General features: G+C 39.2%; 1 protein-coding gene across 1 annotated transcript in view; it reads right to left on the reverse strand.

Moving 5' to 3' along the window:
• OPHN1 (oligophrenin 1) overlaps positions 1 to 23542 on the reverse strand; it is a 146780-nt gene that overhangs the window by 18309 nt on the left and 104929 nt on the right. Inside the window, exons 2-3 of the mRNA XM_074277490.1 lie at positions 6739 to 6834; positions 2852 to 2913 (exon numbers count right to left, since the gene is read on the reverse strand). Of these exons, the coding sequence (XP_074133591.1) occupies positions 2852 to 2913; positions 6739 to 6834 (158 nt within the window). The remainder of the gene's footprint in view (positions 1 to 2851; positions 2914 to 6738; positions 6835 to 23542) is intronic.

Here is a 23542-nt window from a genome sequence, read left to right on the forward strand (position 1 = left end):
GATAAAAACTGTATAAACTGTTAGAATTGTGTAAGACCTTTCACTGATAGAGTTACACTGAAATTGGGCCAAAGCACTACTTAAAAATGGGCAATCTGGGCACACTACACACTTCCCAAGCAATCACATGCATTGAAAAATATCACTCAAGAGCTACACAAAGGTTTCTGAGATTTTACAAGAGTTTTAAGCAACTTTGGAGAAAAAAGTCCATTAAAAAGAAAGTTCTCTGAAAAACTCATTTGGAAATGTAGCAATAGGGCACTAGTGTATAATGTGCTGGTTTCCTTGTGCCAAAGCTCTTGAAAGAGGATTGGAAGTGAAAGAATAACCATTTTTTCTGGGTGGTAGTCATAAAGATGAAACAAATGCATCTTATAATAAAAATTTCCTCCTAAAACTTATGGATGGAAAGATTGAGTACTCAAATAAATCAATTTGAGGACCTCAAATCCTTATTCTGATTCAGAAACATACAATGATTGCATTTATGAAAAAGTTACAGCTATGGAGAAAGTGTTAAACAAATGACTTGGGATAGTTTCAAAATTTAAAAACTACCTGAACATAGAACAAAATAAAGACCAATTTATTCATCACTTGACCTAGTCTACGGAAACAAATTCTTATTTTATTTTAAAGATCTAGATATCTCTAAATAAAAACAGAAATGGAACTCATTTGCCATGGACAAATATAACTGAATTGGTCTTACTCTTCCTAACTTTCCTATTCCTGTAGATGGCACCACCATCCTCCCAGTCCCTGAGGCTCCCAACCTAGGTATCATCCTGGAAGGCTCATCTACTCCCACTCCATATAACTAATCAGTTACCAATTCCTTTCTTCTCAGCCTTCACAATATCTATCCTGGATACCTCCTCTCCCCTGACACTGTTACTACCTCAATGATGCATGCCTGGATGGGTCTAATACCTTGCTAGTTGGTCCCCCACCTCAGATCTCTCCCCACTCCAATCCATCTTCCACTCACCTGTCAGATGGATCTTCCTAAAGTACAGGTCTGACCATGTTACCCCTTCCCCTTATTCAATAAACTCCAATTTATTACCTTATACATTTATAAAAATATATAAATTATAACTTATAAAACGTAAATAAATTCCTTATTACTCCAAGATAAAATATAAAAAAACTTCTCTTTGATATTCCAAGCCTTCCTACTCCTTCCTTTCCAGTCTTTTCACACCTTATCAGGCACTCTTCAATGTAGGGACACTGGCCTTTTTGACAGTGTTCTTCTAATACAACATTCTGTCTCCTGATTCTGGGTATTTTTTCCTGGCTGCCTCCCAAGCCTGGTACTTTCTTCCTCTTCATCTCTGCCTCCTGGCTTCCTGCAACTCTCCGTTAAAAGCCCACCTTCTTTAAGAGCCTCTCCCAGTTTTTCTCAATGTCATCTCCTTCCATTTGTTGATTAAATCCTACATATATATATATACATATATATATATATGTATATATATATATATACACACATACATACATATACGTATATACACATATACATATATAAACATATAAACACACACATACATATATGTATATGTATGTATATATACATATATATGTATACATATGTGTGTGTGTGTGTGTGTATATATATATATATATATATATATATATATATATTTCTAGATCTTGTTTCTATATAGGTGTTTACCTAAAGTCTTCCCCCATTACTTTCTATGCTCCTTTGTATACCTGATGCTTAACACAGTGCTTGGCAAAGAGTAGGTATCAAAAATATTCTTGGGGGCTTGATTTATTCTATCTTAGCAAGAAGTAATGGACTTATCTTGGAAGGCCACATAGAAAGAAGTATCATATTTTGTTATAAGGGACTAAATGGCTCTCTGCTTTATCTAACAAAGCTATACAAATTTTATCACTGTTTAACAACATTCTGTAAGTTTAAGATGGATTTTCAGCTACAAGCTTTATAAAGAAAATAGAGATTTCAGTAATGGCTAAATTGACATCCACACATCACATTTGAAGAAACCAAGCTGAAAAAACAAGCCCATTTATCATCTCCTTGATAATATTAGTATGGCTAATACTTGTATAAGTCACAAATATGACCATTTGAAAGTGATTTTATTGACAAATCAATATGTCATATTATTTTATTGTGTTCCCCGTTTGTGTGATAAAATCTTAATTTTATTTAAATGAAAAGATGAGCAAAGAAAATGATTTGTGTTTGATGAAGCATGTGGAAAGAGTGATTTTTTTTGGTGGTAATATAACAGGAACAATGTCACATAAAATTTGGGATTAGGTCATTTCTAAGGCCCCTCCCAGGTCTAAATTCTGCACCAGCAAAACTAGGCTATAAGCAGAGGTTTGGGGACTTCAAAGTCAGAGCTCTGGCTAAGTCACCGCAATTTGTGTTTGGAATATTTGCTGATGGTATTCCTTGGTTTGTAAGGTTTTTTTAATTCTTCAGTTAATTTTTAAAAAAAAACATCATTGTGTTCAAGATTGTTATTCTAGCCTAATTTCATCTCTTCTGAAGTCTATTCTAGCTGAAGCAAACAGAGACAGGATTTCCATACTAATTTGCAGCTGCTTTGATGGCAAACTCCCATGATGAGCACTTGAGATCCTACAAACAAGTCCGATTATTCAAGTATCTTGATTGCTACAAAGGAAACCACAGTACCAGACCTCCTCTAGCTTAGCAGAAATACTGAGAAAATGGAGTTCACATAGAAGAGGACCACCTGGGAAGTAACTCCCTCCTCCCCCAAATTCCCTCCTGGAGGCACTTAACATGCTTGCCCCTTCCAGTGAGCCCTTTAGAGGCTCAGTGGTGAATACTTACCATCATCATCCTTTCATTCTCAACTTCACTGAGGAGCTCAGCAAATTCCTTAAAAGATTCCGCTGTAAGGGAAAAAAAAAAAACAGAAAAGGAGGCTAATTAGTTTGATTTTTTTTAACAAGATCCCAGAATGAACTTCAATCAGACCAACCACAGACCAGACTGGCCAAGGACACCCACAGGTATTATGTTCAGTCAGTCCACCTCCAAATCAGAGCAAAAAGAACAAAACTTACTGAGCCCTGTGCTAGAAAAACTGAGGGGAACCAAAGGCCTTACATCATGCCATCCTTTCAGACCTTTTAATCCTCAGGCCCAGCCTATGACTACTGTCAATAGTGTTAATCTCATGGTGAGTAGCGACTGGACCAGTGATTTCACTGGTATGGAAACTCACTAATAAGGAAACTCCTTTCCCAAGACAGACCAGTGCCTGTTCTGCATCTTACAGAGAAGTCTGGGAAGGGAAATGAAGGGCTAAGTGATTTAATCGAAGTGACCCAAATAAGCTGAACTTGAACCTAGGTACTCCTGAGTTTTAATGCTCACAACTACCCTAAGAGGGAGATATTATTATTATCACTACAGATGAGGAAGAGATTAAGTGACTTTCTGGAATAACAGATAGTACACATCTGGGATGGGATTCAAAGTAAGATCTTTTTTTAAGCTAGAAACACGGTCATCAAAATAGATTTTATTTTGTTTATTTTCTATTTTATTTTCCCCCAATTGCATTTAAAAACAATTTTTAACATTTCTTTCTGAAAACTCTGAGGCTCAAATTCTCTCTCTCCCTCCTTTGCCTTATTGCAAGCAAGCTTCCTTGATGAGAAGTATAAGAAATACAAAGTCAGGCAAAACATAGTTCTGTATCCGTCTGTTGTAAAAGAAAACACAGGCAAAAAAGAAAATAAAACCCAAGAAAAATAAAGAAAGTTTAAAAATAAAAGTCTGTTTCAATCTGCATTCAGATTCCCATCAGTTCTCTTCTTTCTCTGGAGGTGGATAGCATCTTTCATCATAAGCTCTTCAGAATTGTCTTGGCTCATTGTATTGCTGAGAATAGTTAATTAATTCACAGTTGGTCATTGTATAATATTGTTATTACTAGGTACAATGTTCTCCTGGTTCTGCTCACTTCACTTTAAATCAGTTCATACAAGTGTTCCCCCTGTTTTTCTGAAACTATCCCCTTCATCATTTTTATAACACAATAATATTCTATTACACTCAAATACTACAATCTACTCAGCCATTCTCAATCAGTGGACATCACTGTTTTCTTTTTCTCTAATGTCTTTTTGTTGATTTTTTTCCTACTTTCTGAATTCAAAAAATAATAATAATAATAATTTCTTCCCAACTTCCACACTGGCAGCAGAAGAGACATCCCTACATTACGGAAAGAGACTGAGATCAAGGGAATTCTTCACAAAACCTCAGAGAGAAGACTGTGAAATGTTTCTATAGCCCTAATTTCCCAACAAGGAATATGCTCAACACAAGACAAGAACAATACAATTGTTCAATTGTACAATTTGTACAATAAGTGAATTCAAGCTACTAAAGGGAAATCACCTAAGCTAAAGTTGAAAATTTGTCTAAAGGACAACCTCAATATTAAGAAAAAAATGAAGGGTGACTCAGAAAGGAGTAAATGGACAGAATTATAAATGTTCATTAATCTCAGCCCTAAAAATTCAAGGGCACTGCTCCAGAACCACACACACTCATATAAAAGGTAGGGAGGTGTTTCCTTAAAGCTTGATCCCAGAATCTAACCACAGAATTGAAAAGTCCTGGGCAGCACCAGTTTTGGAAGCTGTTTCAAAAAGAGAATTCCAAGTTCCAAAAGTTCCTGAGTCCAAGCGTCATACCTTCTGGAAAAAGAGTTCTTAATTCAATATTTTCTTTGGAGAAGCAAAAGGATAACTCATGTGGCACGTGCCCAGGGCACTGTTTAAAAAGCAAAACCGGTAACAACATAAACAATGCAGGTCGATGACAAGGCAATCTATTTATTCTGTGAGTTCCAAATTGATGACCTTCCTAAGGGAGCCTAAATATCAAATTTAGAAATATCAAAATATCAAAAATATCAGAAATATCAAAAGTCGTAGAGAAACTGTGTAAAAATCTGTGGAGGAAATAGGAGTCATTGGAGTCATAGAGCTAGCTCAGTTCTCTTGGGAGTCTGGGGGGGGTGGGGTGGGTAGAAGTAGTCAAGAAAACGTGCCAGTTGAATTTTCACCAGAGAGTAAGAGGTTAATTTCCCATCATAGAGACAAAGAGACAGAGACCAAGCATCTTGCTTCCTCTCTCATTGACATGAGTGATTCCATGTTAGAAACTAGCCTCCGATCCATATAAAGCTGGCAATAAGATACTTTTCTTTGCCCTTGTTCTAAAATCTACCCCATTCCTGCCCTTGCCACTAGGTGGGGAAACAGATAATATTGCTGTGGGCTAAACCATGATGTAGTTCAGCAGTGAACCTGAAATGTAGACCAAAATGCACAGCAAATATAAGTAGAAATAAGCTGCTTTTGTGAGAGAATTGGAGTCCTTTTCCAGCTCCATTCAGAGGATTTCTTTCTTAAAAGAGTCTTCCCACATCCCCATGCTGCTATTGACCTATCTCCAAGAATGCAATCCAATTTTGAGCAAATAATCTCATTACACAGTTGAAGAGAACAAAGACAGAGGAAAAGGACCTATTTTGTACAAAAAGATTTCTAGTAACTGTTAACAGCGACAAAAAACTGAAAACTAAGGGGATGCCCATACATTGGGGAATGGCTGCACAAATTACAGTATCTGAATGGAATGGAATAGGATTGTCCTGTAAGAAATGATTAAAGGGATGGAAGCAGAGAAACTGAGAAAGACTTGTATGAACTGATACAGAATGAAGTGAACCAAATCATGAGAACAAGTTTCACAATCAAAACAACATTGCAAAGACAAATTATTTTGAAAGATTAAAAGAATCCTGTATAGTTAACCAAGGAGGAGTGTGTATGTATCTCACACACACACACACACAGACACACACACACACACACACACACACACACACACACACAGAGACACACAGACACACACATTAACCAATAACCAACCAGGATTCCAGAGTCCTTAGGATGAAGCAGGCTACCCACCTCCTGAATAGGAAGGAGAAATCATTTTTAGGCATGAAAGATGGGGATCTGCTTTGATTGACTATGTATATTAATTATAATAACTTTGTTTTTCTTTCTTTTTATCAGGTGGGTGAGGAAAACGAAGAGGAAGAGTAACGATGGGATTGTCCCTCCATTGCAAAAAAAAGCCGAAAAAGAAGATTGGTATTTTTTTGGATACATTCAATGGAAAAAAAAACTGAAGAAAGCAGAAAGACCATCAGAAGGGAAAAACCAGCAGGACTACTTTGAAAGTCACAGATTGAATTTATCATACACACAATATGAAAAGTAATCTGTCTGTAATAGAGCTTCAGAGTTTCACAAACAATCCTCATTTTCCTTTTCTCCTTGAATATGGAAATGTTCAATTTATGGGTATTTTTAAAGTTCAGAATAAGCAAGTGAAATTTCTTTTTTACAAAAGTACAAACTGGTCTTTACTGCAATATCACCAACCCCTGCTTCTTCTAGGATCTCCATATGGATCATGTTTGGTATTGCAGAATGCCATGAGAGATGGCAATTTTTCACCTGAGGGGAGGAATTGGTCTCCAACGGATCCCGGATCCCAGATCCCAGATTTGTGTTGGGAGAGTCATGGGTACTTGGGAACTCATCTAGGACTTACCTCCCTCCTCAGGAGGAAAGTTGACCCTTGGGCACATGGGGCTCCATCCTCAACAAAAGGAAAACACTTACCAATGTTAATCTCATCATCTGTCAGCGTGTCCCCAGTGAAGTCAAACTGGAAGGACTGCAGGGTCTGAGAAAATTTCTGCACAGCTGAAGAGTAACCTAGAAATAAAAGAAGGCAAAAACCAAGATTAAGTATCGTGGAACTAGTGACAAATGGCTAGGACTCATTTGGGGGGAAAAGGGGGAGGAAAAAGGAAAGATAAACTAGAGGTGGACCTATGCTTTGACTGGTATAGGGAACTCCCAGATGAGGAAATTCCCTCTAACAAAGCAGGTCAGCATCTTCTCTATGCTTAGAAGAGCAACCTAGAATGTTGAGAGGCCAAAGTGATTTACCCAGGGTGATAGTGACAGAAGGAACATTTGGACTCAGATCTTTGTGACTCTGTGACTTTGAGGTGGCTCTCCATTATGCTATAGTGAGTCTCTTCTAGGAAGAGAGCAATTCAAAATGTGGCGTGTGGTCATTTGCCCAGCCAAGAGCTGAGGTATCACTCAACAGGGCCTAGTGCCATGCATGGAGGCTCTATGTACTCTGCCCTGCCTCACAGAAGACATTTGACAGTTGTTATCTGCCTATCCACTCCAGGCAGTGGGCCTAGACCAGTGGGCCTCAAATTTTTTGAATAGGGGATCAGTCCACTGTCCCTCAGACTGTTGGAGGGCCGGACTCTAGTAAAAACAAAAGCTCACCCTCTGTCTCCGCCCCTCAGCCCATTTGCCATAACCAAGCCGGCCACATAAACGTCCTCAGCAGGCTGCATCTGGCCCGTAGGTGGTAGTTTGAGAACCCCTGGCCTAGACCTTCTTTTATATTCTTCACTTCCCCTCGAAAACCTCTTCTGTAGGGTCCTTAGTTTTTCTCACCAGCTTCAACTCATTCTGAACTTCAGCCCCCTGATATTCCACTTACAAGGCCACTCTTACATTCATTTCCTGTTACTTGTCCTTGATTCTATTTTCTGTACTTTTAAGTTTTTACTTCACTTCTTAAGTGAAAAAAATCTAAGCAGCCTCTTTATCCATGTCTTTTTCCTTCTCCAAACAGGAGCTGTGTGGCCCTGGGCAAACTGCTTAACATATCTGTGCTTTAGGCCACTTTCTAAGACCAGAAGTTTCTGAGAAGATGCCAATCTGAATTCATAGAGAGTTCCCTCCAATTGCGAGTTCCCTGGCCTAATGAAATCATAGTTCCTATTCCTCTCCCCTATATCCATCTGGAATCATATTCCAGGCTTGGATTAAATTTGGCCATCCCACATACTAGACTAAGCTCCATGAGAGCAGTGGAGAAGGTGAAAAGGAAAAGGAAGAGCTGGTGTTTACAGTGTACTTTCAGGACTGCAAAAAGCATTACATGAGGTGTTCTTAACATTTTTGCCCTTTGGAGCCCTTTGGGAATCTGGTGAAGTCTATGGAGCCCTCCTCAGAATTATGTTTGTAAAACTACATCGTATTATAAAGGAAAAGAATTGATTCTACTGAAATAAGGTTATCCAAATATATTTTAAGGCAAGTAGATGGACCTCAAATTAAGAATTACTGCTTGACATACATTATCTCCTCATGACAACCTTCTCCTTACTCCCAATTTACAGAAGAGGCAACTGAGATTAAATGACTTGTCCACAGTCATAAAGCGAGCAGGGTTCAAAGTCAGAGTTGAGCCATTAATCTAGTTATCTAGTCCAGCTGTCAGGATCCAGCGACCCCTGACCCAGATACACCAAAGAGGAAAGGGAAGAGTTTAAAATGTGCAGCTGCTGCCACTCTTATAACACAGGGGGATTTCTGCCAACTCTTGAGTCCTCTGCTAGGCTCCCAAAACTCAGGCAATCCACAGTCCATCCAGGCACACCAGACTTCTCCAGGGACATATGCAATGCAAGGGAACAAAAAGAGCACAGAGAAAGTCATCGAAGAATGACCAGATCCCCTATTTGGCTTGCTCACTCTATCTCTCTGTCTCTGTGGCTGTATCTCTGTGTGTGTGTCTTTCTCTCTGTCCCTCTCACCCTCCCTTTCTCTGTGTCTCTCTCTATCTCTTTGTCTCTGTATCTCTCTCTATCTCTATTTCTGTCTGTCTCCTCCTCTTCCTCCTCCTCTTCCTCTCTCTGTGAACAGTCAGTTCTACAAGCAGCAACTGGTCTGGCCCAATCCAGCGATTCTACTTTACCTTGCCTTTTTTCCCCTGGCCGCCTCCAAATGGGACAGGAATTGGTACAGTCCTTAGAGATCCCAGCAGTACCTGCTCTTTGTCATCTCCCAACTCAGTTGTCCTAGCTTCCAGGGCTACTCCCCCCCAAAAGGCCACTGCTCAATTTGGATGGCACGCCATCGTTCCCATAAAAGGATTAAACTACTCCCCTTACCTCCCTGGGAATAGATTTTGACATGTTTTTCTAGTAGGAGCAGAGATCTTGAATAAGAAGGGATTTTGGAGAGAGAGTCCCATCCTCTCATTTAACTAGGAGGAAACTGAGGCACAGAAAGCTCACATATAAGTTTTCTAGACCTAGAGCTGAAAAGGACTTCAGAGGCCATAGAATTGACTTGCTCTTTTTTCAGAGGAAGAAGCAGCTGAGAGCCAAGGAGATGTCAGTGGGAGCTGGAAGGGGACTTGAACCCAGGTCTTTCTGACCAGGAGGGTCACTCTAGATGTTTTCACCTCATTTGCTTCGTACCCCACAGTGGGTACACATAGGTGAGAAAACCTTGTTCAATAAAGTGGGTCCTTCAGCCTATGACCCAGCCCCCACCAGTAGAGGAAAGTACTGGCACTTTTCTGCTTCTTCCTCATCCTGGACCAGTTCTCCCCCACCATTTACTCTTGGCAGACAACCAGCTTATCTTACTGTGTGCAAAAGTCAACCAGCTTGCTTGATTGCTTTCTGGGACGAAGGGAAAGGATACAAGGAAGGCAATGTGACCTCCGCCTTTTAACTAAAACATGCTTCTAATATGAGCAGGACTACATAAAACTTTTCCAGGTAGATTAACTAGAACATCAGAACTCCCTGGGGATTAGCTGACCATTTGGCTTGTTTTTCATTTCCAAAAGCACTTTGTTTCAGACAATTAAAATCTAGGAATCTGGAATGGACCACATTTCAGAGTAAGTCTATGGCAACTGGGGAAGGCTGTCCAGGTTATCATGGCTTCTCACTGTTTCCACCTTTAGAATTAGACTTCCCCTAAAACATTTCCCCTACAAATCACTGACACAAAGAAAATAAAATGAGCAGCACGCCAGTCCAGCTTCCATATTTCATCACAAGAAAGAACACAAAACTGGCCGTGCTTGTGGAAAACAATCCTAGCGCCTTCAACTTTCCACAGGCCAAGTCCACCCATGTCTTTGGCCAGTCATGGCCGGTCAGCTGGTCAAGGCCGATTGTGGCCAGTCATGCAGCCCTTCAGGAAGGAGTCCACTCTCTGGTTCACCCCCACCCCCAAGATTTAACAAAGATTTTAATTGCTTCTCCCTTCACCCATAAATGAATTTCAATGGTTGGACTTTTTTAAGAGGAAAGGGAGTAATTACAGAACTACAGCTTATACTTAGTCTTTTTCCTATTCTCACCTAAACCTTCCTGCCCTTATAGAATCTTTTCAGCAAATCAATGAATCAACAAGCTCCGATCAAGCACCTCCTTTGTTTCTGGGAGCTGTGATAGATACTATGTAGACAGATACAAAAATGAACTAGTTTCTGCCTTCAAGCAGCTTATGCTTTAGTGGGAGGAAGCACCATTAACCAATCAGCAAGCATTTCCTAAGTATCTCTTATACACCAAGCACATGATAGATGTTTTTTGTCCTTCATTTTGGAAGAGGACCACTGACATCACAAGGCGATGCCTTGACTTGCAGATGAAACAGAACTGCATGAAGCTGGTCAACTTCACTCTCTCTCTTCCAGAGTCACTAAGGTCCAATGGTGAAACAAAAGTCAAAATGGCAGGCAATGGTCCAGGATGCAGAGGATGACCTCGGCATCTTTGATGTCTGATCAAGCTCTACGTCTCCACAGCACCTGCTTCAGCCACCTCATATTGTAATGCCAGAGAAACTGAGGCAAGATAGAGATTAGAGAGTATTTAATAATTTATTAAATGGGAGAGATTTCTCTTTTTCCTGTCAAAACTGTCCCTCCATTTGCATCCCTGATGCATTCACATTTTGCTGATTTTGGAGGGGGCCCTAAAATTACAAAGTAATAAATATCCTAGAGATCTTGAATTATTCGCTTTCCCTTAGAAAAAAATGTTTCACAAGCAGCTATAGATAAGAGAACTGCCCTTCTAGAATCCCTTCTCCCTTAGAGCATCCCTGAAAGGCCTACTTTATGATGAAGAGATGTCTCCATACTTTGTGTCCTCCAATCAACATTGGAAACATTTGGATTAACAATCAGACCTTTTCTCTTTTGCTTGTTAAACTCCCTCCTGTCTTCTTCCCTTTCTCCTCTAAAACAATCACTTAGAAAAAATCTCCAGCAAAAACAAACCAAGAAAAAACCACCACCCTGTGATTCATTATTTGACGGGCTATCAGCTGATTGTGATATTGACCAAGATTGGGGAAATAGAAAAAACAACCTTGCAAGGTGCTGCATGTGCCGTGTGATTTTAGTTAGCAGATCACTAGTAATCGAATAAGGAAAATACGTATCCACTCATTCTTTTACCTTCTGCTCGTTCAGCTGTACCAACGTTCAATCAGTCAACAAGTGCAGATTAAGTACTTACAATGTACCAGACACTAAGGATACAAAGAAAAGAAAAGCAGTCCCTGCCCTCACTTTCAAACAGGAGAGACAACATATAAATATCAAGATAAATACATGACATTAGAGAGATTAGACGGAAGGTAATAGCAGTTGAAAAGACATACAGAAGGTGGATTTTGCCTTGAGTCACAAAGGAAACTGAGGAAGCTAAGGAAGAGCACTCCAGGTACAGGGCTGAGAGGGGGCAGCATTGCAAAGGCATGGAGGCAAGAGATGGAGTATTGCACAGGAGAGACGGCAAATCGGGCAAGTAACTGGATCATAAAGTTTGTGGGAACTAAGTATAGAATGATTCAAAAAGTAGAAAAGGGTCAGGACTTTGCTACTATAATCATTCATCCTTCGTTTTAGAAGAGGACTAGTGACCTCACACATGGTACCCTGACTTATGAGTGAATTAGATTTAAGCCAAACAGCTGCACAAAGTCATCAACCTTAAATGCCTAACAGAGGACAACCTATGGATTATAAGAAATTTGCTGAATGGGGGGTGGGGGTGGGAATGAGCAGACTGGTTGTTGTTGTTTAGTTATTTCAGTCATGTCCCCCTTCTCATTACCCCATTTGGGGTTCTCTTGGCAGAAATACTGGAGTGGTTTATCATTTCCTTCCCCAGCTCATTTTACAGATGAGGAAACTGAGGCAAATAGGGCAAAATAACTTGCCCAGGGTCACACAGCCAGTTTGAACTCAGGAAGGTGTGTCTTGCTGCTCGGTGCTCTATCCACTGCAGCACCACGTAGCTGCCCATACTGTTTAGGAAAGAAAATTTGGCAGCTTAGTGGAACATGGATTGAAGAGAAAAGTGACTTAAGGCAGAGAGGTCATTAGAAGACTACTATAGTAATCCAGGCAAGAGTTTCACAGGGTCTGGGCTACTATGGTGGCTTCATAAACTGAGACAGACAGACAGAGACAGAGAAGTATACAGGAGATGTGATGAAGGTAGAAATGGCAAAATTAGTCAATGGACTGGATAGGTGAGCTGATGAGAGTGAGGAGTTAAGGGTGCTACCCTTGATCAGTTAACTTTGCATTACTAAGCTTAAGACGGCCTTTCCTGTCCATGAAAATTTTAAGTGGAGGAAGGAGAAGAAATAAGCATTTATAAGGCACTTAATACAGGCCAGCTACTGAACTAAGCACCATTTACATATATTACTTCATTTGATCCTCACAACAACCCCACAAGGTGGGTGCTGTTATTATTTCTATTTTACAATTGAGAAAACTGAGGGAAATAGTGATTGACTTGTCCACTCACTGTTAGTAAGTGTCTGAGGCGGGATTTGAACTCTGATTTCAGGCCCAGAGCTCTATCCAGTCTTCCCCCAGCTGCCCAGAGAGAGAGAGTAACCAAAATCTGCCCCAAAGAATGGGGAGATAAGAATGTCTCCTCAAAGACTCCAGTCCAAGTTGGGGAGTGAGGGAGGTAGCAGGAATGACAGAGAGGAAGGGGGAGGTAGATACCTAGACTAAGACTGAAGCCAAGACCTCTCCTTTTCTTCAGTGCTGTTCCTCTTCAAGAATTTTCTATAATTTTGCTGGCTTGCTACTTACTGGAAATCCCCAGTTCCAGTTCACTCACTGATTTTATAGAAGACTCGAGCATAATGAAATCCCTCAATCAAATGGAGCAGACTTCCTTTCTGGCATAATTTTATTTCCACCACGGTTTTCAAAGACATTTCACACTTAGTCTAAAGCCTAGGAATGAGACTGCTTTAATGGTTGGAGCCCATTACTTACTTTAAGGGTGGGGTGGCTGATCTGATTTGCTCAAGCACTCTACCTTTATATATGCAGAAATAAATATGATATGAAAACAAAAGATGCTAGGAAAACAAAAAAAAATGGAAGATATAAATGTCCATAGCTAGGTTGACACTCAAGGCCTTCCACTATTTTGCTCTATTCCATATTTCCAGACAAATACCTGCCATGTTCTGGCCTAACAGGACTTCATACTGACCCTAAATACATCCATCTATGCCTTGTACCTTTCTTATGCCATTCCCAATGGTTCAAATGCCCTCTTTTCCCCCTGTCTCCTACATATCAGAAATGAGCAGGACCAGGAGATCATTCTATATACTTCAACAACAATACTATGTGATGATCAATTCTGATGGACGTGGCCCTCTCCAGCAATGAGATGAACCCAATCACTTCCATTTGTTCAATAATGAAGAGAACCAGCTACTCCCAGTGAAAGAATTACGGGAAATGAGTCTGAACCGCAACATAGCATTTCCATTCCCTGTTTTTCTCCACTTGGATTTTTTATTTCCTTCTCAGGTTATTTTTACCTTATTTCTAAGTCTGATTTTTCTTGTGAAGCAAAATAACTGTTTAGACATATATACATATATTGTATTTAACATATACTTTAACATATGTAACATGTATCGGTCTACCTGCCATCTAGGGAAGGGGTGGAGGGAAGGAGGGGAAAAGTTGGAACAGAAGGTTTTGCAAGGGCCAATGTTGAAAAATTACCCATGCATATATCTTGTAAATAAAAAGCTATGATAAAAAAAAATATAAATATAAAAAAATAAAATCCAACTCAGATGTCACCTCCTCCATGAGGCTTCCCTTGACATTTCAGGCTCAGAGTGATCTTTTCTCCCTCAAGGCTCCAGTAGTCTTTATTCAGATTTCTTTGTGGACAAGCTGATCCCGCAGACTTGGAGGCCACAATGGTACAAGAGACACGATCTCTGGAAGACCCTATCAAGCTAGATAGGCCTTGAGGCCCGGCACATATCCGTTGTGAGAAGATTAGACTAAGTTTATAAAGGCTCATCCGAGTTCCAGCTCTGGAGTGGTGAATTAAGGCCACAGTAACTCATTTAAGCATTAAGGGTTTTCATCCAGCAGAGGGAGTAGCTTCACTAATGAAATCCCAGATCTTGGAAGAAAAAGATTCTCTTCATCTGCAGATATAGCATCTCCTTCTTGGATTGCAAGTTTTCTACGGGAAGGGTCCGGATTTTAGACTCATCTGCTCCGGTGTACATGGTCAGCTTGATAACTACACATGGAATGGATGAAGTGCGGCACCATCAGCAATCAAAAGAGCACAGCAGAAATGGAAACTCCAGCTGGACGCACAGACACACACACAACTCAACAAATCCCTGCTAAGGGAAAAGCAGCAAGTTCAGTGGGGGGATGCGAACACAGCCATAACACACACCTTCCTCTCCCTGAATTGCTAATCAACAAAGGAATAGGGGAGACACGAACACCAAGAACTATAATACAAAGGTAGGCAACACTCATGAAGAAAGACGGCCAAACAAAGTGCTATATGAAATCTGAGGGGGAAAACAATACCCAATGGCCCTTCCCTGGACCTCTGTTTCTTCCTCTGTAAAATGAGGGGGGGTTTGGTTGACTAGGTGGCCTCTGAGAGCCCTGCCAGCTCTAAAATAATGGTGCTCTATGATAACTTCCAAGTTGAGTGCTGGAGAAAGAGAGAAAAGGTCAGAATAGTTTTCACATGAGGAAGTTGATGAAATCTAATTCCCAGTTGCCTTTGCACTTCAAAAGAAAAATAAATAAACAAGAGGGGGGAATCTAGAGTCATCTGGAACCCGCTCTACAACTTAAAGTCTCAGGGAGATGCCTGGGACACTGAGAGTAAGTCCCTTGGCCAGGGGAGGCTGAACTTGAATCCAAGTATTCCTACCTCCAGGACCAGTTTTTTATCCACTCTGCTCCAGCTGCCTCTGTGGCCTCAACATAGGGAAAAGGTAAATAGGGCTTAAAGTTAAAAGATCTAGATATGAATCCTAGCTTCCCCCCACTAAGGAGCTGTGTGACTTGGGGCGAGTACTTCCCTCCCTCTGAGCCTCAGTTTCTTCATCTGTAAAAGGAAGAGACTGGACTAGATGTTCCCAAAAGTCTCTCTCAGCACTAATATTTTATGATTTTTCCCTGGACATGCATATACATTACTCTCTCTTCTGAGCTCTAATCTCATGTTGCCAGATATTGCCAAATGGATGTCCCATTGACATCTCAAACTCAATATATTACAAGTCTGCCGGAGAAATTAAATGGGAATTTGAGTAGTTTTGCAGAAGTCACCAACAACATGCGATGACACAGATCAAATACATCACTCAAATTTTACAATAAGGGACCATAAAGACCCATAAAAGAAAAAGAAAAAAGTCAGAGTCCTGCTCTGATATGAAGGGAAGGCCATTTTACACAGATTTTCCAGATCGAGAACTGTGCCAAATCCTCCCTTTAGTAGTTAAAGCCCTTCATAACCTGGCTCTGACCGCCTTTTCTAGCTCCATCACACTTTACACCTTTCATGTGAAGGGAAATGTTCCATGTTACAGGCATGTTGCATGTTATAGACATGTAGCAGACCACCAAACCTGCATTCTTCTTGTTCCTTATTCATGGCACTTCATTTCTTTGCCTTTGTACAATCTGTCTCTCCCCCATGCCTGGAATCTTTCTTCACCAATCGATCCCTCTTGGAATCCATTTCTTTCAAGGCATTGAAGCACTTCCTTTTACATGAACTTTTTCCTAATTCCTAACCCTTCTAGCTGTACATGTTGACATATACACATACGCACACACAATTATACACGTAAGCCCTTCAAAGGACACAGTGGTCTCTGTAGACAGTTTGTTTTTCTTTTTCATCAGAATTTGTTTGTGTGAGCCTTGATCCCTGCCAATTACTCCTGGCTAACTTTTCTCTTAAGCGGTCGACATCTACTCTACCCAAATGGAGGATGCATAGTAGACACAGCTTTTTTCTCCTTCTCTATCATTAATCTGAAGATGGAGTGGCTCCTTTCCCCCAAGGTCCCCATAATTTCTACTTCAGCATTCCTCTTTGTTGGTGAGAATTAGCTGCAGAATCAAATTTCCCCCTCGTGGTTTCCTCCATCTTTTGAAGGATAAAATTATCATGAGGGCCAGCCAAGAAATTCTTAGCTGCTTTGCTTTTGGCAGAGAAAGCACTCCAGCAGATGGCCACATAACTGAAGTCCCTCCTCACTGCTACATCTGGGCCAGCCTTGTGACTATTTCCCCAACTCCTCACTATTTCTTCCTTCTGTCCAAGTGGTCTGCAGTATACTCCCAGGATACTATAACTTCTGTTTCTTCCTTCCTTGATCTTTATCCAAACGTTCTCCATCATGCTTCCTCCTCCCTCTCCTTGATCCCTAGTTTCCTTACTTAAATACATCATCTTAAAACACAAGGATACTCAGGAGAATTCTTAACCAAACGAAGGATAGAGGTGATCATAAAAGATTAAACAGACCGTTTTGATTATACAAAATTCAAAAACCTTTCCAGAAAAGAAATCATTTCAATGAGAAGAAAAACAGCCAAGTGAGAGGAGGGGAGGTTTAATCAAATACCTCTGATAAAAAAAAAAGTCTAATATCCAACATACACAGGGAATTGAATAAAAATAAGGCTAAAAGCCTTTCATAGATCTTATGTGACTGACAGAGCTAGAGTTATATAATTTATTGTTTAGTCATTTTTCAGTCCTGTCCGACTCTTCATGATCCCATTTTGAGTTTTCTTGGCAAAAACCTTGGAGTGGTTTATGATTTCCTTCTCTGGCTCGTTTTACAGATGAGGAAACTGAGGCAAACATGGTAAAGTTACTTGTCCAGGGTTACACAGCTCATTACATCTGAGACCAGATTTGAACTTAGAAGGATGAGTCTTTCTGCCTTCATACAAGTACTCTATTGCAGCGCCACCTAGCTGTCCCACTAGCATAAGATTAAATTTAGGCTCTCCAACCAAACATTTCAAAATGAGCCTGTATATTCTAAGTACAAAGTAAATAGTGCTTATCGCTGAAGAGTGTCCTCATTTCTTGGGCTATCAAGTGGGAAGCGATTACTTGGTCAACATTTATGTGTATAATTGGACAGATAAGTAGCATAGTGAATAAAGTGCTGAGTACTTTTCATAAGTTCAAATCTGGCCTCAGACAATTACTAATGGTGTGACTTTGGGCAAGTCATTTAACCCTATTTGCCTCAGTTTCCTAATCTGTAAAATGAGCTGGAGAAAGAAATGAAAAACCACTCCAGTATCTTTGCCAAGAAAACTTCAAAAGGGGTCAAAAAGAGCCAGACACAACTGAAGTGACTCAAAAAGCAAAATGTAACTATATAGAGATGTAGAGGGCTGGAACTCTGAGAAGGTGTACTTGAATCAAGGACAGCATGGTGCTTATAGTTAAGTTGGGAGACTTTAGACAGAGAGAAAAGATTATTGCAGTAGTTCAACCACATTGTTGTCCAAAACAGGCTGTGTAGTCTAAGTAGAAAGAAGAGTGTGTACTTGAAAGTCCGATTCTTTTTGTGCAGCAAAATAACTGTATGGACATGTATATATTGTATATTAACATATAGTTTAACATATTTAACATGTATTGATCTACCTGCCATCTGGGGGAAGGGATGGGGGAAAAATTGGAACAAAAGGTTTTGCAAGGGTCCATGCTGAAAAATTATCCATGCATCTCTTTTGTAAATAAAAAACTATAATAAAAATAAAGAAAGAAGAGTGTGTGTGGGTGTGTGAATATGTGTGCGTGTGCGTGTGTATAAAATAAATGAATAGAGCATTGGCCCTGGAGACAGGAGGACCCAAGTTCAAATCTATCATCAGATATTTAACTCTGATTGCATCAAAAAAAACACATAAATACACACACATATAAAAGATATTATGGAAATAGAAATAAGAAGGCTTGGCAATGAAGTCACTACATGGGAGGAATGAGAGGTAGAGTCAAAGATGGTTACAGAATGGCAAATCAGAGTACCAGGTGGTACCCTGGACAGAAACAGGGAAATTCAGAAGAGGAATGAGTTTGGGGGGAGCAGAGGGAGGAGAGCATGAGTTCTGTTTGGACTGGTGCACTTCTAGAAGACTTCTAGACAACCTGATTGAAATCTGCAATAGGCAGTTGGTGATATGGGACAGGTCTGGGATTTGAAAAGTGACACAATTCCCATGACTGAGAACTTCAAGAAACAGATTACCAAGAGTGGAAGCAAAGATAACAGGATGTCAAAGGGCAAAAGAGCACCACAAGAAACAAATGGGGAAAGATCCAACCCTGAGATTCTACAGAACATCAGAAAGCTATGGGAATGGACAGAAAGAACAGCATGGTGATCAGTATGTGGTATGAAGCAAACCATTAGGCAACAAAATTATAAAAGTTACAGCAAATAGCTGGCATTAAAAGGGTCACTACCAGCAAAAGCTGTTGGTTACTCGGAAATGTCATATAGCCATCTCATTACAAATTCCCTCTGTGAAAACACATCCGGAAATATAATCTATCTAAACACATTCACATATTTGAAAAGTAGGTGTTGTGATCCAAATCGATCAGCAGAGAACACGCCCGAAGAATTAGAATCATGGGAAAGAGTTGGAAGGGACCTTAGCAGTCATCCAGACCAACTGATTCCCCTCAACAACAGGCCCAGTCTTTATTCACAGACTTGAAGATGAAGAAGGCACTATCTTCTAGGGCAGTCCATTCTACCAGGTTTGGCTCATTTTAGTTGGTGGGAAAATTTTTTTCTTATATTAAGCTGAAATCCACTTCCCTGTAACCTCTATTTGATGGTTCCTAGGGACAAACAGAATATCCATATCTCCTTTCCCATATGGCCTGAAGGCAGTGATTGCATGCATACACACACACACACAGTCTTTTCCTCTCTAAGCTAAATATCCCTAACCCTGTCAACCAACTCTTGGCTGGCACAATTTTTAGTCATATATTCATATATTAATATTAATTAATTTTAATATAATATAATAATATTATGCTCATTCCACTCCCCTTGAAGAGTACTAATTTGGAGGAGGCGTTTTAATGAACACTACGGAGCAGAAGCAAATCAGCAGGTCATAGGTAAGATGGAAGCCAAAGCCTGGGTGAGATTGGAGTCAGAGCAGGGGGCAGGGAAGGACCGAAGCACACTTTCTTAGGGTTTTCCAAGGATCTCAGCAGACCTCATTGTCTCCATCAATGTCAAAGTCACAAACACCATTAAATTTCTAATTCCCTTCAAAGTCCCAAAAACAAAGATGAGAAGAGCATTTGGATTAAAGCAGAGGACGTCTGTGCTGGAAGGGACACAATTTTGAGGATATTGAGGGAGCAAACCTCAAGATACCTGAAAGTGTAGAATATACTCAATGCTTCTGAAAAAAAAATGTGCCCTTTACAATGGAGCTAGGAATCACCTATCCAGCAAAACTGAGTGTAATCTTTCGGAGGAAAGAGTGATCATTCAATGAAATAGAGGATTTATGTGATGAAAAGACCAGAGCTGAATGGAAAATTTGATTTTCAAATACAGGCTCTAAAGAAGCATAAAGAGGTAATCAGAAAAGTGATATCATAAGGAACTTAATAATAAAGTTTATATGTTTGCATTCCTACATGGGAGGATACTTGTAACTCAGAACTTTCTCATTATTATGCCAGTTAGAAGGAGTATATATAGGATAGAGGATATATGTGTGTGTGTATGTGTGTGTGTATATATATATATATATATATATATATATATATATATATATATATATATATATATATATATATATATATATATAGGATAGAGGGCACAGTGTGAGTTGAATATGAAGGAATAATATCTTTTTTTAAAATGATGAAATGAAGTGGTAAGAGAGGAATATACTGGGAGAAGGGGAAAGGAAGAAGTGGAATGGTGTGAATTACCTGCCAGGAAAAAGAGGTAAGAAACAGCTTTTACAGTGGAGGGGAAGAGGAGGACAGAGTGAATGAGCAAACCTCACTCTCACTAGAATTAGCTCAAAAAGGAAATAACATATATATTCAATAGAGGTAGAGAAATCTATATTACCCTGCAGGAAAATAGGAGGGGAATGAGATATGAAAAGGGTGATAAAAGAAAGGATATATTTGGGGAGGGAGTGGTCAGTGCCAAAAGCTTGTCAAGGAGGGATAGAGTGAAAGGAGAGAGGAAATGGGAGGAAATACAGTTAGCAATAGTAATTAAAAAAAAAATTTTCATAGCAAGTTTCTCCGGTAAGGCCTCATTTTTCAAACACAGAGGGAACTGAGTCAAATTTATAAAAAGAAAAAAAAAGTAAGGCTTATCCCTCAACTGATAAATGATCAAAAGATATTATCTGTACCCAAATGGCTATAAATTCATGCATGTCTTTTGATCTAAAAGCACTATTACCCTGCATGAATACCAAAAGAGATTAGGGGGAAAATGAAAATTACCTATATATACAAAAATATTAATAAGCAACTCTCTTCTCAGGGCAAAAAAACTAGAAATTGAGGGAATGTCCATCAATTGGGGAATGGTTCAATAAATTGTGGTATGTGTTTGTGATGGAATATTATTGTTCTATGGGAAATGATGAGCAGGATGCTCTCAGGGAAAAAACAACAATCTGGAAAATCCCCCATGGACTCAGGCAAAGTAAAATGTACTCTATATAAAGTACTGGGGTGACCAGCTGTAAATGACTTTGCTATCTATACTCAGTAGTACAATCATCCACAACTACTGTGAAAGACTTGTGATGAAAAATCCTATCCATACCCAGAAAGGAACTGATTGTGTCTGAATACAGATTGAAGCTCTTTCTTTCTTTTTAACTTAATTTTTCTTGAGGGTTTTTATTTTCATTAGGGTGGGAGATCCATGTTTTCTTTCACAACTTCACTTTTATGGAAATTTTCTACATAACTTCACATGTGCCTTCTTAATTAATGGTGGGTAGGGAAGAAGGAGAGAACCTAGAACTCAAAAAAAATTTAAACAAAAATTTAAAAAAAATGTAAAATTTTGAACATAACAGGGGGAAATATTAAATAAATAATTCTTAAATATGGCTTTTATTATTACTAAGAAATAACAATCAAGAGTAAGTCAATAACTGCTATCTTACAGGCCTTCTTTCTCTACTCTAGAAAATCTATCTGAGGATAATCTATATATCCCTCCAGGGCAGCCTTGATGAAAGGTAAGGAAACTAAGCCTCCACAAGTAATAGTTGATAGTAGATCACACAATTGCTCAAGAATACTAGCCCCCCATTGAACTTGTGGTTTGTTATCCACAAACAACATCTTGATTTTTAACTACCCATAAGGAAGATAGCTGGCACTGATTCCAAATGCAAGAGGGATTCCTAGAGATGATAAGTTTCTTCCTATTTGCAGATGGTATTATGGCATCTATAGCAGCATGCAGTCATACAAAATGAAGAAATAAATGCTTGCTGACCGACTGACTGGAACACTACATGACACCCTAAAAGAGATCCATAGTCAATCAAAAGCAATCAAAATAAAAAGATCAGACAAAGAAGAAATGGACTCATCTGTACACAAATTGTTCTAAGCACCTCTATTTGTGGTGGTAAAGAATTGGAAATTAAAGGGAGTGGCTATCAATTGGAAAATGAAAAAGCAAATTGTGGTATAAGAATATATAAAATACTATTGTGTTGTAAAAAATTAAGAGATGGTTTCAGAGATACCAGGAAAGATTTTGCATGGACTGAAAAAAGGAAAATAATTTCTATAACAGCTGTAAAGGCAAACATCTTTGAAAGACTTAAGAATGCTGATCAACTCAATGATCAACCATGATTCCACTCACATCTTGACAGAGAGCTGAGGGACTTAGAGTGTGATTAAGAGATATATGGTTATAGGTATTCACACACAAACACGCATACACACACACACACACACACACACACACACACACACACACACCCCAAGTGGGAATTTTGTTTTGCTTGATGAGGCATAATTGTTATAAAGGTTTTTATTATTCTTTTTCCCCCGGTTGAATAAAGAGTTAATGAGAAGAGAAATATTTTCATTAATTGAAGAACATTAAACTGAACTTTTTAAATGAGAAAAAAAAGAGATTGATATATCAAGTCACATGGCAAAAAGGAAATGGATGACACTCAATTTTGGTGTATACTTCAATGGGCCCTCTAATCTATCAGTCAATACTTTTTAAACAAGAGATACACATAACTTGACTTAAACAGTTTCTAGAAAGACAAGAAATACATATAAGCAGACCTGAATAGTTTCTCGAAAGATAACGATCTGATTTGTATTTGGAAAGTCACATAGTGCTTTTCAATGATGACAACATGCTCCCTGAAAAATAAGTGGAGGAAAGAGAAATTGAACAATTCAAGAATACCAAAATATTAGTGCAAAATCAAAAGCCAGCAAAATTGAAAGAAAATGGGAGCTATCTCCAACAAACCTTTCCTAGTCAATCCACAAGCATTTATAAAGCATCAACTCTTATAGATGCTGTGGTAAATACTAGGCCCATCTTAATGTTAGTGCTTTCCCTTTGACATTATCTCTGTTTCATTCCACATTTATCTTGTTTGTACGGAGTTGTTTGTACATTGTCTTCTCCCAATTCAAACATTTGACTGTGAACAACTTGAGGGCAGTTTTTTTTTTTTTGTTTGTTTGCCTTTCTTTGTAAGTACTGGGCACTTAGCAAGTGCTTAATAAATGCTTGCTGATTGGATAACAAGTATTTATTGAATATCTACTAAGAGCTATATATGACAGAAGCAAAAATGAAACAGCATACAAAGATTGAAATGAAACAAATGAATGAATGAAATGAAACCAAAACAAAGCCGCAAAAATGGGACAGAATACAAAGACTGAAATGAAACAAAATATAAACTGAAGGGCAGCCTTTGGAAACAGAAACGAAAGGACAAAAATAGAACAGAATACAAAAGATTGAAATGAAACAAAATATAAACTGAAGGGCAGGCCTGCGAAGGACACTGTCTTGGGTAAAGTGAACTACAGCTGATTTAAATATTGGATAAATCTTCATTCATATCACAGATAGACACTTAAAGTTCCTATCAGGACTAAGGACAGAGCCTTAAGACACTACCCTG

The sequence above is a fragment of the Sminthopsis crassicaudata genome, chromosome X, assembly GCF_048593235.1.
Source record: "Sminthopsis crassicaudata isolate SCR6 chromosome X, ASM4859323v1, whole genome shotgun sequence".
In the NCBI taxonomy this organism is placed as follows: domain Eukaryota; kingdom Metazoa; phylum Chordata; class Mammalia; order Dasyuromorphia; family Dasyuridae; genus Sminthopsis; species Sminthopsis crassicaudata.